At 34.3% G+C, this 15534-nt stretch overlaps 2 protein-coding genes across 2 annotated transcripts in view; one reads left to right on the top strand and one right to left on the bottom strand.

The window, feature by feature from the left end:
• The window catches only part of Cbr-zmp-1, a gene marked incomplete at both ends in the record, with an annotated part of 11038 nt that extends 5890 nt beyond the window's left edge, over window positions 1-5148 (bottom strand). The window contains 6 exons of the mRNA XM_045243623.1: window positions 394-725; window positions 777-912; window positions 1162-1309; window positions 4500-4565; window positions 4612-4799; window positions 5077-5148. Of these exons, the coding sequence (XP_045093902.1) occupies window positions 394-725; window positions 777-912; window positions 1162-1309; window positions 4500-4565; window positions 4612-4799; window positions 5077-5148 (942 nt within the window). The remainder of the gene's footprint in view (window positions 1-393; window positions 726-776; window positions 913-1161; window positions 1310-4499; window positions 4566-4611; window positions 4800-5076) is intronic.
• Window positions 5149-10840: 5692 nt separating this feature from the next.
• The window catches only part of CBG09054, a gene marked incomplete at both ends in the record, with an annotated part of 5865 nt that continues 1171 nt past the window's right edge, over window positions 10841-15534 (top strand). Inside the window, 6 exons of the mRNA XM_045243622.1 lie at window positions 10841-10939; window positions 10989-11120; window positions 11588-11710; window positions 12175-12230; window positions 13386-13388; window positions 14875-15534. The exon at window positions 14875-15534 is cut by the window's right edge and continues 1171 nt beyond it. Of these exons, the coding sequence (XP_045093901.1) occupies window positions 10841-10939; window positions 10989-11120; window positions 11588-11710; window positions 12175-12230; window positions 13386-13388; window positions 14875-15534 (1073 nt within the window). The remainder of the gene's footprint in view (window positions 10940-10988; window positions 11121-11587; window positions 11711-12174; window positions 12231-13385; window positions 13389-14874) is intronic.

Genomic DNA, 15534 nt, shown 5'->3' with positions numbered 1-15534 from the left:
TCCTTGTAATTTTCTGGCCGCGGCCGCAGAAAATGCATAAACTCACTTATAAATCTGAGCGAAACCTCCACCACCAATAATCGCATCGACCTCGAATCTTCCCAAAACTGTGGACCCTTCGCTTATCAAACTTTTATTATTCATTTGATTATAAACTGCTCCAGCTCTTTTCATTTTCTGTTTTNTTGAGCGTCCGTTACGGATCCGTTCGCATTTTACCTGTGTAATTAAAATCCGTTTTTGCAGTTATCACCCTTTTTTGAAATTCTTAATAATCTCTGACATTTTCCAACCCTATTCAGGCACCCAAAGTTGATAATTTTAAACTAAAACATATTTGACATAGACCAGTCTTTCATAACAGTTTTTGTAGACCCCAAACCCTCAACTAACCTTGAAAACTAAATACTCTCCTCGATACTGTACCACAATTGGGTTATCCACTCGACACTCATTCGGCCGAATATCATCTTTTTCGTGCTCCTTTTCCGTTTTCCTTCCTCTCTCCTCCTTCTTTCTCTCTTCCTTCTTCCTTTCATCCTCTTTTGGCTTCGTTGGATTCTTCTTAGTACCATAATACATTTCCATCCGATACTTATCCATCGGAGTGAATTTCCATTCTCGTGGTGTATCATATGCAAACATCACACTATCACTATCCGGACTGTGACTGAATCCCAAAGCGTGACCCATTTCGTGAGCGACGACGGAGTAGAGAGAGTTGCCTGAACTTTTTACTTGATTTAAGGTTTCCATTTTTACCTTAACCCACTCACCTCCAATCCTTTCTGTAAAATTAGTCATCACAAAATGAACATTATCATTTATATGAATCTGTCCATGAGGTGGAAAGAAGGCGTGAGCCAGTGTCTGTGAATCAAATCTAACATTGCATGGATAATGTGAGGATCTCTGTAAAAAATCTCTCTTATTAATTCATCCTCATTCCTCAGGCACATGTTTCGGAGGGTACAAAAATGTTGCGGTCATTGGGGTGCAATGCGATTGAGGGGTAAAAATTCTTAATTCGGGGCATACAAAATACCTGAAAAATTTAAATGTGTACCCCCGAATTGTGGATTTTGTACCCCTAAATTTCTTTGTACCCTCTTATACTCCCGAATCGTTGTACTCTCCGACTTATGTGCCCATTCCTCATACCCCCGCGGAAATCTGTATATTCGGCTTCTCAACGGACGATTCCAAAATCTCCACATCTGCAAGTTCGCTCCATTGAGATGCTGCTTGGTGCATTGTTCTCCGTAAATCATCGAGAGAGATACGTGTAGAAGTGCCGGCTGACTTGCATCTGGAGAAAAAAAAGCCAATTTTTGGAATTTTCTGTTTGTTATTAGTAGAAATGGCTGGTTGTGTCAAGAAGAAGAACAAATACTGACGGCTAGACTTCAAAGAAATCGCTTTTTTTTTTGAAGTCGACGGTCATCTTGACAAATTGCAAAAATTTCGAAGAAGAAGAGTTTTGCAGCAGAAAATATCGGCTAATCAAAATTGAAAAAAAAAGAAATGGAACTAATTTGGAAGTCTGTGTCTACATATGAATTTGCACCAGAATTTCTAGTAGATTACTGTAGAAAAAAAACAGTAGGATGAAATTTGATCTCATGGATCAATTTCCTACATTATGACACAGTAGGGTCTCATATACCTAAATCGCATGCCCGGCACTTTAGGAATCAGTTTTTCGTTCTCAAATTTTTAAGTAATTTTAGGATTTGGAAGGTTATATTGTGTTGAATTTTTTAAATGTCTAGGAATACTGAGCAATAATAAATCTTTTTTTTGAACTGCATACAACTACTGTAGTCCTCGAGATTCTGTATTTGCTCTACGTATTAGAAGGTCACTAAATACTCAAACTTCAAGCCCAATTATCTCGGATCCTGTAGAAGATACGAAAAAGTAGTCGACTGATAAAATGTTTGTCATAATATCACCAATGTTTTATCAGTTGATACATTTTTGATATATTTTATAGGAACCGAGATAAATTAGCTCAAAGTGTCGGACATGCTGATCAAGGACAGATCCATAAGTGCTTTTGAGGCACACTTCCTCCAAAAATCAGAGAAATATGTGACAAAAATTAATAAATTACAAGTTAATGAAGCTATTTTTGTTTGACGTAAACATTTCTAGTCTAATTGGACAAAATTTAAGCAAATTTCAGATCTTTAAATTTGGCTATTTTCAGGCAATACATACAAAGGCGCATAATCCCTGACTAGGACGAGCATAATTTCAGACATGTTTCTTGGAAACACCAAAATTGGTAGAAATGTAATTTTACATTTGATTCAAAACTGCTAAAATTTTCAAAGCAATTTCTCAAGTCTAGATATTGCTATGATTATCCAAAAATGAAAATGTTTCCTGTGATTTTAATGAGATGGAGCAACTTTGACAAGCGATAACTCAGCTCAAAATTGATCAAATAATTTGAAACTTGGCCAGTTTACAGACGATTTATTTGAATTAGAACCCTATAAATTTGAGCTCAGTACACCGCTCCACTCAGATGTTATGCTAGTACAAACTTGAGTCCGGGTAATTATGCGCAACCCTATAGATGCTCCTGCGTCTTAAAAACTCTTTTTTTTCAGATTTCAAAAACTCGTTTCCATCGTGACAATATTTTTTTTCCCCCAAAACTTTTCGATCTTTTGCCCTCTTGCTCTGTCCTATTTTCTCTATTCACTACCACATGTGTCTGTCTTCCTTGTCTCATTCTTCCTTTAATTTTGCTCCTTGTGACTTTTTGTATATAAACTATTTCTTGTGCTCTATTCATTTTTATATACAAATTTCAGTTTAAAAGGTTTTTTTAGAAACAAAATTTTAGATTCTGTGCCTTTAAGGCTACTGCTAGCATTAAATACGTAAAAAGATAAGATAGAATCGGTCTACTCTTTCTAGGAGGTTGTGATGCTTAATCATCAATTGTCAGCATAACAACCAGCAGAATGAGTTGATCGAAATATCTAGAATTTTAGGAATAAAAAGAATCAGAATCTCAGAATCTCTAGAAGAAATAATCTGGGGAAGAAAGAGTTGGTGGAGGGAATAAGAAGAAGAATGAAATGAGTTTGTAAGTGATCGGACGGACCGACACACGCCTGGTCTAAAAGGGGCGGAGTCTTCGTAGACGACGACCCCGAAGAAATAGTTTACGGATCAGAGAGAAATTGAGAAACAGTAGGGAAAACAAAGAGATGCAGAGAAAGGGCAGCTGGCGAGTTTAAAGTGGGGAGCATCAGCAGCAGCAGAGCAGTTGGACATAGGGGTCCGACGTCTTGTGTTGAAACGGAGGACAGAAGGAAAAATAGCTGCGTCTCTTCGGAATCCATTGTGTATCGCCTACGATTGATGGTAGTTTTTTGAGGCGGCTGCTCTGGCGATCCGCCAATGAGAGGTAACCACAAAACTCGGATTACACACGGTATTACTCCAATGCAGCAGAAGGGGCACAAGATGGTGGGGAGAAGGTGAATTGGGGTGTAAAGTTTGGGAGAAGGAAGAAAAAGAAGAAGATGGTGAGAGGTGACAGAAAGAACGATGGATGGTAGAGTGTTCAATTTTTATATTTTGAAAGATTAGTGTAAGAAATATAGAATCGGTTAGCTAAAATAGCTGAAAATAGTTTTTGGATCTAGGAAAATCTAAATTGTAGCATTCAAAAAACATAAAAATCTCTTCTAGAAAGTTCTCGAAATTTCTTGAAAAACTGTTGTTATTTTTCAAGCTCTGGGATTCTAAAATATTATGAAAATCATTTATCGTTAAACCTGTAATAGAAGGGCCCCCTAACTATTAACTTTGACCCAATTTTTCTCGGTTCCTGACAATGATACCAAAATGTTGTCAACTGATAAAATGTTAATCATAATATCACAAAAAATTTTATCAGTTGACATAATTTTAACATATTTCATAGGAATTGAGATAATTGAGCTCAAACTTGACGGTGTGGGTGCCCTCCTATTACAGGTTTCAAGTCAATTTATATACTTACCATCTCCGGAAATTTGAATTCCGACATATTCCAAACATTTCAAAAATTTCAAAAATGTAACTCTTTAAGCTTGAAAATAACCTCTTTATTTATCTTGCAGCAATTTTTTAGAAAATGTGAAATTTGGCATGCCTCTAAAACTACTGGATTTGCTGGAAAATTGTCAACTACAAAATAAAAACTGAAATTTTCTAAAAATCGAGATTTTCATCTTTTGTAACGTTTGGAAGTTAACACAGAGATCTGGTATCAATCCAATTTTCAAAAAAAATCGTATCTCATAACTTATGAGCCATAAGGTACAAAAGCGCCTACAAAAATAGTCTACAACAAAAATGAGATGCTTCTTCTTCTATATTTAAGCCTTTCACAGAAAACGTAATTTTTAACCTTTTCGCAGATCTTTTTAAAAATTTCATGGGCAAAATTTTCGCTCCCAAAAAATATAGATTTCAAAGATCCAACTAACCCATAAGTAATAACCTTATCCGTCCATTTGAACTGCGGCTGAGCATATCGTTTGCCTCGAGAGTGTCTGAAAATCCCAATATTCTCAATTTCTCTGTTTTTTATAAATTCACCTGTCCTCCTGTACATCCGGATGTCCACATCTCGGTCTTTCCATCATCCGTTTCGTCCTCTCGTCTAGCTCTCCAGTTTCTTCTAATCCAGCCATTCGTTGCATATTTTTCAGCGCCTCTGATAAGGATGTTGAGCTTAATTGATTACTGCCACGGGGCAAATACCCATATTTTTGAAGGAATTCGGTCTGAAAGTTATTTCAGAAGTTTTGAATATTGGTTGCTGGTTTTTTGGTCGATAAAAAAACAGTAAAACCTGTAATATAAGAGCTCAATTATCTCGTTTCCAATGAAAGGTGTCAAGAATGTCAACTGATAAAATGTCTATTATTTTATGATAAACAATTTATCTGTGGACAACTTGTTTATATCTTTGGCAGGTATTGAGATGAATTGGCTCAAGGGGGCTCTTCTACTTCAGGTTTCGCAGGAATTTTTTCGACCATTTCCATTTTAAAGACTTACATGATCAACATTTCGAGTGTCTAGAAAAGGAATAATCGTTAGGAATACGACAAGAAGATCATAGTGGAACATCTGAAGACAGAAAAAAGAAAATAAATGAGTAACGACCCGTTTTGTGGTTGTAATGTTATCAGTTATAAAAAAGTAAACAGAGAGGAGGGGCTGATTGAAATGTAGAAAACTGAGTCATTTCAAGAAAAATGTTGCAATTTGAGAAGTTCGGAAAAGTGAGAAAAGTGAGAGGAAGAGGAAGAGTTGACAAGGTTAGGAAGAAGAAAGATAATAATTATGAATCATTGAAAATGTGAGAAAAATTATGAAGTACTAATCACTAATTGGGTCAGGATGAGGATTATCAATAAAAAAAATGAACGACTATTCCTCAGAAACAGAAATTGAGATAAATTTATGTTGTTAATTACCGTCAACACTATCATAGAAGGCCACCATGCACTTGGACTTTGAACTCAATTATCTCAATTTCCATAAGAGATAACAAAAATTTGTCAATTGATAAAGTTTCTATCATAATATCACAACACCTTATCTGATAACAGATTTTTGATATCTCTCATAGGAATCGAGATACCGTATTTTCTCTAATAGAAGCCCACCCAGGTCGTCAAGTTTGAGCTCACTTATCTCAATTCCTGTGAAAGATATGAATATTTTTTTAAACTGATAAAATATTGGTGATATTATGATAAATAATTTATTAGTTAACAGATTTTTGATATCTTTCAGAGGAATCGAGATAAATGAGCTCAAAGTTGATGGTTTGAGTGGGCTTCTATTAGAGGAAATACGGTAATTGAGCTCCAATAAAGTGGGAATATGAAGTAGTTTTGGAGATACTCCCACTAATTTTCTATAATGTAAATTCTGAAAAATGTAATACTTTTCAAAATATGCAATTTCCTTGAAATTCTGAAAATTAAACAAGCCATTTCAGAAAATAAAATATTTTTTTTGAAAATCCCAAATTCTCCAAAGATTCAGGTCAGAAGAGCCAAAAAACTCTGAAATTCTCTGAAATTCAAAAAATCGAAAATTCGAAAGTTGGAAAATTATAAAATTCAATAATGCCGATTTAAAAAAAATCAATTCAGAATTTCTGATTTTTATTCTATTTTTTGCGAAATTTTGGTTTAAAAAAATAGCATTATTTGAAAACTGATATCAATCAATAGAAATCTCTGAAACTTCTAGAAGGTTCGAAAACAGAAATTCTTGAAAAAAATAGAAATCTCAACCGGCGAGAAAAAAAAACGTAAATCAATCATCTCGGTTTTTTTTCTAAAAGTTAGTGAAACCTAAAATATACCGCTGTCAAAGTTTTTTAGGTTTGAATGTGGTCGAAATCAGAAACCTTTTATTTAAACTTCCAACGTTTTTGAAGTCTGGAAAATGAATCAAAGTAGGATTCTGAAATTTCAGAGATCCGAAAATTCGGAAAAAATGATATTGCATTTGAAATTCAAAATAAAGAAAACAATGGTGAAATGTAATTCTAGCGGTTTCGCATTTAAAAAGTCCCATTCAACAGGGTAATTATACATCTAAACGATGGGAAACAATCTATTTTTTCCTGCTCTGCTCTTCAATTTCATTTGAACCCATTCGTCCGTTTTTCCTGGCTTTTACACTACGAGAAATCTCTAATATCTCTTACGTTAACATTGTGTTTTTTCATCTGACTGGTCAGTTGGGAATCCTAAAAAAATTGAGAAGGTACGAGAGTGAAAAAAAGAGGAAAATCGGAACAGAAGAGCCAGAAAGAAAAAAAAAGAAGAAGGTAAGTATTGTGTTGAAAAGAAATGGTGATTTATGCAAATTGAATGACTTTGTTCGATTCAAAAAAAAACTAGAGGATGAAGATAGGGGGAAAAATATGATGCGTATAAGGTCGTTTTTCAAAGTTTTCGGATTCCTGTTTTTTTTCAAATAACACCCATATTGCACTAGTTTTCTTATTTTTGGTCTTTCTCGAATTTCAGATTCTTTTTATTCTCTAACTTTAGATTTTTTGAGATCTGGGCAATATGGGTATCAAAATGTTTTAAATTTTATGCGCAGCAAGGCCAGATTCAAGAATCGCAAAATCTCAGTGCTTTTAGGTCCTTAAAAATACTCTAGGACTCTTCAGATTCCTATAGAATCTCGGAATAGAATCCCCGAAGAAATTTTGTATTAATTTTAATTTCATTATTTATTAAAAAATTGAGACCAAAATCTGCTTTCGTTTTTAGAAAAATTTACAAAAAATCGTATTTTCTGAAAAGTTTCGAAAAATCTGAATACCTTTAAAATCTCTCACTATCAGAATAATCCAAAAGTTCAACATTTGAAGAAGTTCAAAACTGTATAATTCTTTTAAATATTTTAGATAAATGCTTTGGAATTCAGGAATTCTTCAAAAGCTCAGAAACTTATATAATCTCAGAACCATAGAATTTTATAATCCAATAACTTCTGAACCCCAGAATCCTTCAGAATCTTAAAACCATCAAGAAACTTGAAATTTATTTGAATCTCAGAATCATCCAGAAAGTTTTTATCTTCCATAAAGTTTAGAAAAATATAACATTCACGAATTCTTCGAAATGCAATAATTTCTAAACCTGAGGATTCTCCAGAATCTCAGAATACTTTAAAGAGATTAATATATTTGAAAAGTTTCAGGATCCTTAGTGTCCTCCAGAATATCAAAATTTTCAAAAACCTAAAAAAGTTAAATATCGTTCAGAATTATTCAAAATTTGAGAATTCTTTAGGACCCCAAAACTTGACATTTCAGAATTCCATATAATTGCAGAGTTTTAAAACTTGGTTATATTCTAGAATTTCGGAATACTTTAGAATCTCAATTTTTAAACTTTAGGATGCTACCAAAACTGAGAAAAAGACACTCCCTTTGAAACAAAAAAACTAATCAAGAACTCTTACGAGGACCACAACAATATTTAAAAAAACAGAAACATCCGAAACAATTATAACATTCGTAATACGACCCTGAACAGAACGAATTAGCGAGGTAGTATTAGTATTGGTAGTAGTAAAACTGGCACCCACCTTCTTCTTCTTCTTCTTTTTTCTTTTTACTCATTCCATTCCGTTTTTTTCAGTTTCAATAAGCAAACACACACACACATGAATCAGTTCTGGAGAAGACAGATGGATAGAACCTAAAGGAAACCAAAGTGTAAACGTACTCGAGATTCGAAAAAATCAGAACCTGAATCGTGAAAATATAAAATCTTTCCGGCGGGGATGTCTCTGTGTGTATTTTAATATTCCGTCCTCGCTCGTTCAACGAGCCGATACTTACGAAATGGGTTACGAAATAGAAGGAGTCTCTCTCGAGGGACACCATAAACTAGGCGGAATAAATGTGAAATGATGGCACATTAGAAGTTTTTTAAAAACTTTTTTTAATAGACCGTTAAGCTCATCGGGAGTAAAATATTGAAGATCCTAGAGAAGAGAGAAGGAAGAGTTTCTTGGGAAATTAAAGTGCGTGGACATAAAATCCGTATGTTCTGAAAAGTTTGATTCGGAATTTCAAAGTTCTTTAGAATCTTTCAGAATCCTCCAGAAACTCAAAAAGTTCAAAATTTTAAAGTTCTTTTCGGAAACTTGACAGCTGAGCTCCAGACCTGAAAATGGTTAAAATGGCTGTAAATCAACTGAAAATAAGTTGTGTATATTTGACCACCTTACTGTATATATTCTAAAATTAAAAGCGCATGTGACATTTTTTTAGCTTTAAATATTCAGCTTCAAAAATGTAAAGTCTTTAATTTGCTCAATTTTTTCAGACTTCAATCAACTTCCGAAAAATTTCGCTGTGCTGGACGTTCTTGATGATCTCAACAGCGAGATTGAATTGACCCCCTCCATTGGTGTTTTTCTTTTTCTTTTCTTTTGATTGCAACCTATAGGTTTATAAATTCATCTTATTAATACCGGATTCTTTCAATTTTAAAGAGTTGGGATTTTTTTTTCTTCTTCTGGGTATAGTATCTGTTTCCCAAAACTTCTAGATTCTCAATTGGTCTTTAAATCTTTTCATTTTTTACAAAATTTTAGATATATTTGTGAAAATTCCTCCTCTTGGTCAATTTTAATAAAAAAAAGGATACAATACGAAAACCAATACATTTGCAGAGAAGCAATCATCAGAAAAGAAGGGGAGAAATATTTGAACAGATGCATTGAAAAACCCAGAAATTCATGGAAAAAGTGATCTATTATAAAGGGGATTAGGTAGGAAAGTCTAGTCTTCCGATTGGCAAAAAAGCTTATACTAAAGTTTTTTGGCAACATCAATTCCAATTAGTTTTTTAACTGCGGAAAATGATTCGAGTTATCACAAATGGTGAGTTCTTGAGGTCCTCTTTGTGATGGTTTTGTGAAAATATGGTTGAATTTCTGACTCAGTATTGAATATCTGAATTTTTGAAACTCTGAGATTCTGCGATTCTGAGATTCTGAAAATCTGAAATTTTGAAATTTTGAGATTCTGAAATTCTGAAATTCGGAAATTCTGAGATTCTGAGATTCTGAGATTCTGAGATTCTGAAATTTGGAAATTTTGAAATTTTGAGTTTCTGAGATTCTGAGATTCCAAGATTCTGAGATTCTAAGATTCTGAGATTCTGAGATTCTGAGATTCTGAGATTCTGAGATTCTGAGATTCTGAGATTCTGAGATTCTGAGATTCTGAGATGCTGAGATTCTGAGATTCTGAGATTCTGAGATTCTGAGATTCTGAGATTCTGAGATTCTGAGATTCTGAGATTCTGAGATTCTGAGATTCTGAGATTCTGAGATTCTGAGATTCTGAGATTCTGAGATTCTGAGATTCTGAGATTCTGAGATTCTGAGATTCTGAGATTCTGAGATTCTGAGATTCTGAGATTCTGAGATTCTGAGATTCTGAGATTCTGAGATTCTGAGATTCTGAGATTCTGAGATTCTGAGATTCTGAGATTCTGAGATTCTGAGATTCTGAGATTCTGAGATTCTGAGATTCTGAGATTCTGAGATTCTGAGATTCTGAGATTCTGAGATTCTGAGATTCTGAGATTCTGAGATTTGAGATTCTGAGATCTTGAGATCGTAAGATTCGAAAATTCTGAAATTCTAAAGTTTTAAAATTCCGAAAATTCTGAAATTCTGAGAATCTGGATTTCTATAATTTTGAAATTCTCCAGTTCTGTAATTTTGGAAAAATTCTAAAATTCTAAAATTCTAAGAATTTGAGATTCTGAGATTCTGAAATTCTGAACTTATATAATTCGGAAATTCTAATATTCTGAAATCCTGGAAATCGAAAATTCTGAAATTCTCTAATTTCAACATTCCGAGATCCTCGATTTCTGAAATTCCTAAAATCTGTAAAACGGTCTACTCTAGAATTTAGAATTTAGAACAAGATGCTTTAAAATACCGAAATTTTTGAACTTCAAAACAGTTTGGAGATTCTAGATTTTGGAAATTCCAAGATTCTCAAATTATCTGAGCATTTCTACATTTGCAATCAAAACCCTAAATGAAATTCTTTCCTTTTTTAAATTTTTAATGTAGAATATCTTTACCTCTTTGCTTTTGAAATATCGAACATTTGCAACTTTTATGAATTCGCAAAAGTAATAAAAAGTCACAAATCTGAACTATAAAACTTGCAAAAGCAACCAATACACATCTCTTTTGTCTTTTTTCTCCTTCAAAAATTATTTTTCTCACTTCAGAATCTCCATACATGTCTTCTCGATGGTTGTACAATTTCAAACTTTTCATTATTCTATTCCTATGTTTCACAGTCTTTTTATTACTTTTTTATCCAGAATATAAGGGACAGGTGAGTTTCAAAGTCATGAAAATCACAAAAAATTTCTGGAATTTTCTAGGGATTCCAATTTAAGAATAACCAGAATGTGAATCTTCCGATGACCAGGAATAAGAAGTTTCTGGAAGCTTCTGAAGAATGGAAGAGGTGTTTCGCGGATCGATTGAAGAAATGCCGTGAGGAACCAAAAGAGGTAAAATTTTGAATATCGAAATTTTGAAAATCTGAAATTCAAGAGAATCTGAAATTGAAAATAACTCGAACTTTGGAGTTGGAGTTTTTATCTTCAAAGAATTCAATGGGAGATCTATAAATTTCGAATCCAAGGAAATTGGAACTCAAAGTCTGAAAAGCGTTTCAGAATCCTTAATTCAAATAATCAGAATTTTTGAAAAAAAAACTGAAAATCCTGGTTTTTTGCAGCAGTTAAGCTGGAGATCAATTATCTCGGTTTCTAAGAAAGACATCACAAATTGGTCAAATGCTAAAATGTTTGAGATATTATGATAACCAACTTATCAGTTGGAAACTTTTTTATATCTTTCACAGGACCCGAGAAAATGGCTCAAAATTGAAAGTAAAGGGTCTTTCAATTCGCCGTCAAAGTACATTTTGAGATTCTGAATTACAAATTCTCAATTCTAATTTTAAACATTCCAGATGTGGTATTGGGTCCGAAGAGCCGTGAATCAATGCAGAAATCAAACATCGTTCTCTAAAATCGAACTGACCGGAGTCAAAAATAAAGACGAAATGAAGTACCATGTGTACAGCCCGTCGCAGGTACAGTAACCCTCACAATCAGAAACTGTTGTGATTAAAATTAAATTCAGGAGCCGAGTGTAGTCGTCACTTTGGGAATTGGTCTGGACGTTAAAGCCGAATTGAAGCTGAAAGAAACTCTTCCATATGGCTCCAGATTCTTCGCAGCCGATCCGATTTTCAAAGGAAATGGAGAACTTTATGAACCAGTCGGATCTTATTTTCCCTTTGCTGTTGGAAAAGAAACTGATGTTTCGACGGCGTTGGTTTTGAAAAATGGTGAGAAATTAGGAAGTTAAGAGACTGAAATGCGTCATATTGAAAACTACAGCAATCTCTTTGAAAAGGGATTACTGTAACTATTTGGTTAACTTGTTCTGAGCAAACAGAAGTTGCACAAAAAACAAGATCAAACAATACAATTTTTCTGGTTTTCGTCGGTGTGATTTGTAGTTTTAGCTTCCCACTCAACTGTTGCAAAAAAGAATACTATGTACATGGAAAAAAAACTAACAAGGAAATCGACAAGCGATGATTTTTGGTAGCTTTTTATAATCAAAAGATTATAGGAGGGGGTATGCAATCTGACGTGACGGTGTACAGTGCTTAGTCTTCTCGCTTCTATCGTATTGCTTTTTGTCAGAAAAACTGAGAAATCAAATTATTACGATACGTTTGTCAAATTGTTATCTGAAACCTCTTCCTAATTCTAAACGGACCATTGGCGGCTAAACGGCGGAGTAAGAACGGGCATGCTACTGCCGTGCTACTGTAGGCAAACGATTAAAAAATAATGAAACTTTTCGGATTAATCAAATATTTAAAAACTTATTAGAGTTCATAAATTTGGATGAAGTATCTGAAGAGGACTGAAACGTTTCTTTGACTGATTTAAGTCTACAGTAAAACTTGTGATAGAAGGGCCTTCAACTTTGAGCCCAATTATTTTGGTTCCTGTAAAAGATATGAAAAAGTGTCAACTAATAAAATGATGGTGATATTATGATTAACATTTTATCAGCGGTCAACTTTTCTATATCTTTGACAGTGTCATACCCGTGCGTCATCGTCCCTAACGACGTCAAACCGTTTCTAGAAGTTTCTATATGCTCCCAGATCCTACTGATAAGAGTCTGTATTTAACCCTCTGCTACCTACCATTCTTGGTCGGTGACTCTCCTATCTTTTGTTTTAATTGATTATGTTCCTTAAATAAATGCTTCTACTCATGAAGTTAGAGTCTATAAATGAAGAAGCAGAACGTCTTCCGCTACCGGCGTTCAGCCTCTTTACAACAGGAATCGAGACAAACTGGCTCAAAGTTAAAATTTAAGGGGCCCTTAATAATTATGCAGTCATCAAAGTAAATCTCCAGGAGAAATTTCCAATAAAAAATTATCTAAAGTTGCCATTTTTCAGACTTCCAGACGCACTTAACTACGGTATCACTCATTTTTGCGGTGTTTTTCTCTCTGGCCCGCTGTAAATTGCTATAAAATTCTTATTTCTGATGGTTGCAAAGAGATATACAGCCAAAAGAAAAATACAGCCAAAACAAGTGATACTTGATGTCTGGAAATCTGGAAAACATGGGAGCAAGTTGGACAGGAAATTCTTCCTGGAGATTTTCTTCAAATCTGACGTTAAAGACAATTTTTAGTTGAATCTGAAATTCATCCAATTTCCAATTTTCCAGGACGCTACATAAATCAAATAATGCCCCATATCGACATCATTACATTCTTCAAAAAGTTCGTCAAAGAATCCACAATCGATCAATTTCTAATGGATAACGAGGGACCAGAATACGATATTCTTCCGATGATGGCACGTGGCGCAGAATTCGATCAAAATGGAATCGTAGTCTGTCAAGTGAATACAGAAGTACATCAAGCCGATGAAGACAGGAAAAAGAAGTTTCTAGAAATTATGAATCAAATTATAGAAGATGGAAGATATGCATTCATGGTGGCTTATGCGACAGTACATCATCGATTTTTCTTCATTAATATGGAACATCCGATTTGTGTCGAAAAATATTTTTCCAGGTTTTTTGAGTAGACTTTTGTTCTAGATTCATGAATTATTATTAGTATCCTTGATACCGTAAAACCTCTAATAGAACGACACCCGGCCCGTCCACTTTGAGCCTATATATCTCACTTTCTGCAAAAGATATCAAAAAGTGGCTAACTAGTAAACTAGTAAAATGTTGCTGATATCCTGATAAACATTTTACTAGTTAACCACTTTTTGATATCTTTCAAAAGAAGTGAGATATATAGGCTCAAAGTGGACGGGCCGGGTGTCGTTCTATTAGAGGTTTTACGGTAATTAGTGAATTTTTGTGATTTTTTAAAATTCTAAAATTCTGTGAAAGTTTTCAATTAATTTATTCAAACCCGGAAATGTTTTAAATCCAAAAAAAATATTGCACCGTAATTATCTAATCAAGGATAAATCTTTTTATAAATGACAGCTGTGTGCTCCATAAGTCTTCTGGTTATGGTTGTGGTCATTAGAAGACGTGCTTCCAGACGATTCTCATCAAGGAGCGTCCATTCGCGGAACATCTGAAACTTTGAAGCTAAAGAACAAGTTCTAGAAGATTCTTCTCACAATCCTCACTGCTGAATCATGTGAAAAACTAATTCTGCCAATTCTCTGCAGTCGAAATTTGACTTGATTCGGTCCAGACTCTCCCTCTTCAATAGTCATAAAGCCTACAATTAAATGTTGATTCAGGTGGTATTTTGTGTTTTAATGCTTCGCTGATCTCTTGATTTTTCACTCTTTGGGAAAAGGAAATTCCAAAACTTTAACTTTTAGCTTTAAGCTAATTTATCTCGGTTCCTGCCAAAAATATGCAAAAGGTGTCAACTGATAAATGGTTTATCATAATATCAAAAGTGTTTTGTCAGCTGACACATTTTTGATACCTTTCACAGTAACCAAGATAATTGAACTCAAACTTGACAGTATGAGGGCCCTTCTATTACAGGTTTTTTTTTTGCTCACCATTGCTCATCGCTGTATTCAGAGACACGTATTCCTTCTCTTGTTCTTTATCGTAATCAATGGCTATGTATCCGTTTTCAGAGTGAATTTCTGTGGGATCCCCATCTGGCATATTGATGTCCCATGCGAATGCTCTGGAAGCAAGAATAAGATATTTTGGAATTTAGAAAAAAACATCTAGGAATCTCAGAATCTCAGAATCTCAGAATCTCAGAATCTCAGAATCTCAGAATCTCAGATTCTCAGAATCTCAGAATCTCAGAATCTCAGAATCTCAGAATCTCAGAATCTCAGAATCTCAGAATCTCAGAATCTCAGAATCTCAGAATCTCAGAATCTCAGAATCTCAGAATCTCAGAATCTCAGAATCTCAGAATCTCAGAATCTCAGAATCTCAGAATCTCAGAATCTCAGAATCTCAGAATCTCAGAATCTCAGAATCTCAGAATCTCAGAATCTCAGAATCTCAGAATCTCAGAATCTCAGAATCTCAAAATCTCAGAATCTCAGAATCTCAAAATCTCAGAATCTCAGAATCTCAGAATCTCAGAATCTCAGAATCTCAGAATCTCAGAATCTCAGAATCTCAGAATCTCAGAATCTCAGAATCTCAGAATCTCAGAATCTCAGAATCTCAGAATCTCAGAATCTCAGAATCTCAGAATCTCAGAATCTCAGAATCTCAGAATCTCAGAATCTCAGAATCTCAGAATCTCAGAATCTCAGAATCTCAGAACCTCAGAATCTCAGAATCTCAGAATCTCAGAATCTCAGAATCTCAGAATCTCAGAATCTCAGAATCTCAGAATCTCAGAATCTCAGAATCG

This window comes from Caenorhabditis briggsae (assembly GCF_000004555.2).
Source record: "Caenorhabditis briggsae complete genome, chrIII, whole genome shotgun sequence".
Lineage (NCBI taxonomy): Eukaryota > Metazoa > Nematoda > Chromadorea > Rhabditida > Rhabditidae > Caenorhabditis > Caenorhabditis briggsae.
The sequence above is the reverse complement of the archived record's forward strand: the minus strand, read 5'-3'. Positions and strand labels throughout refer to the sequence as shown.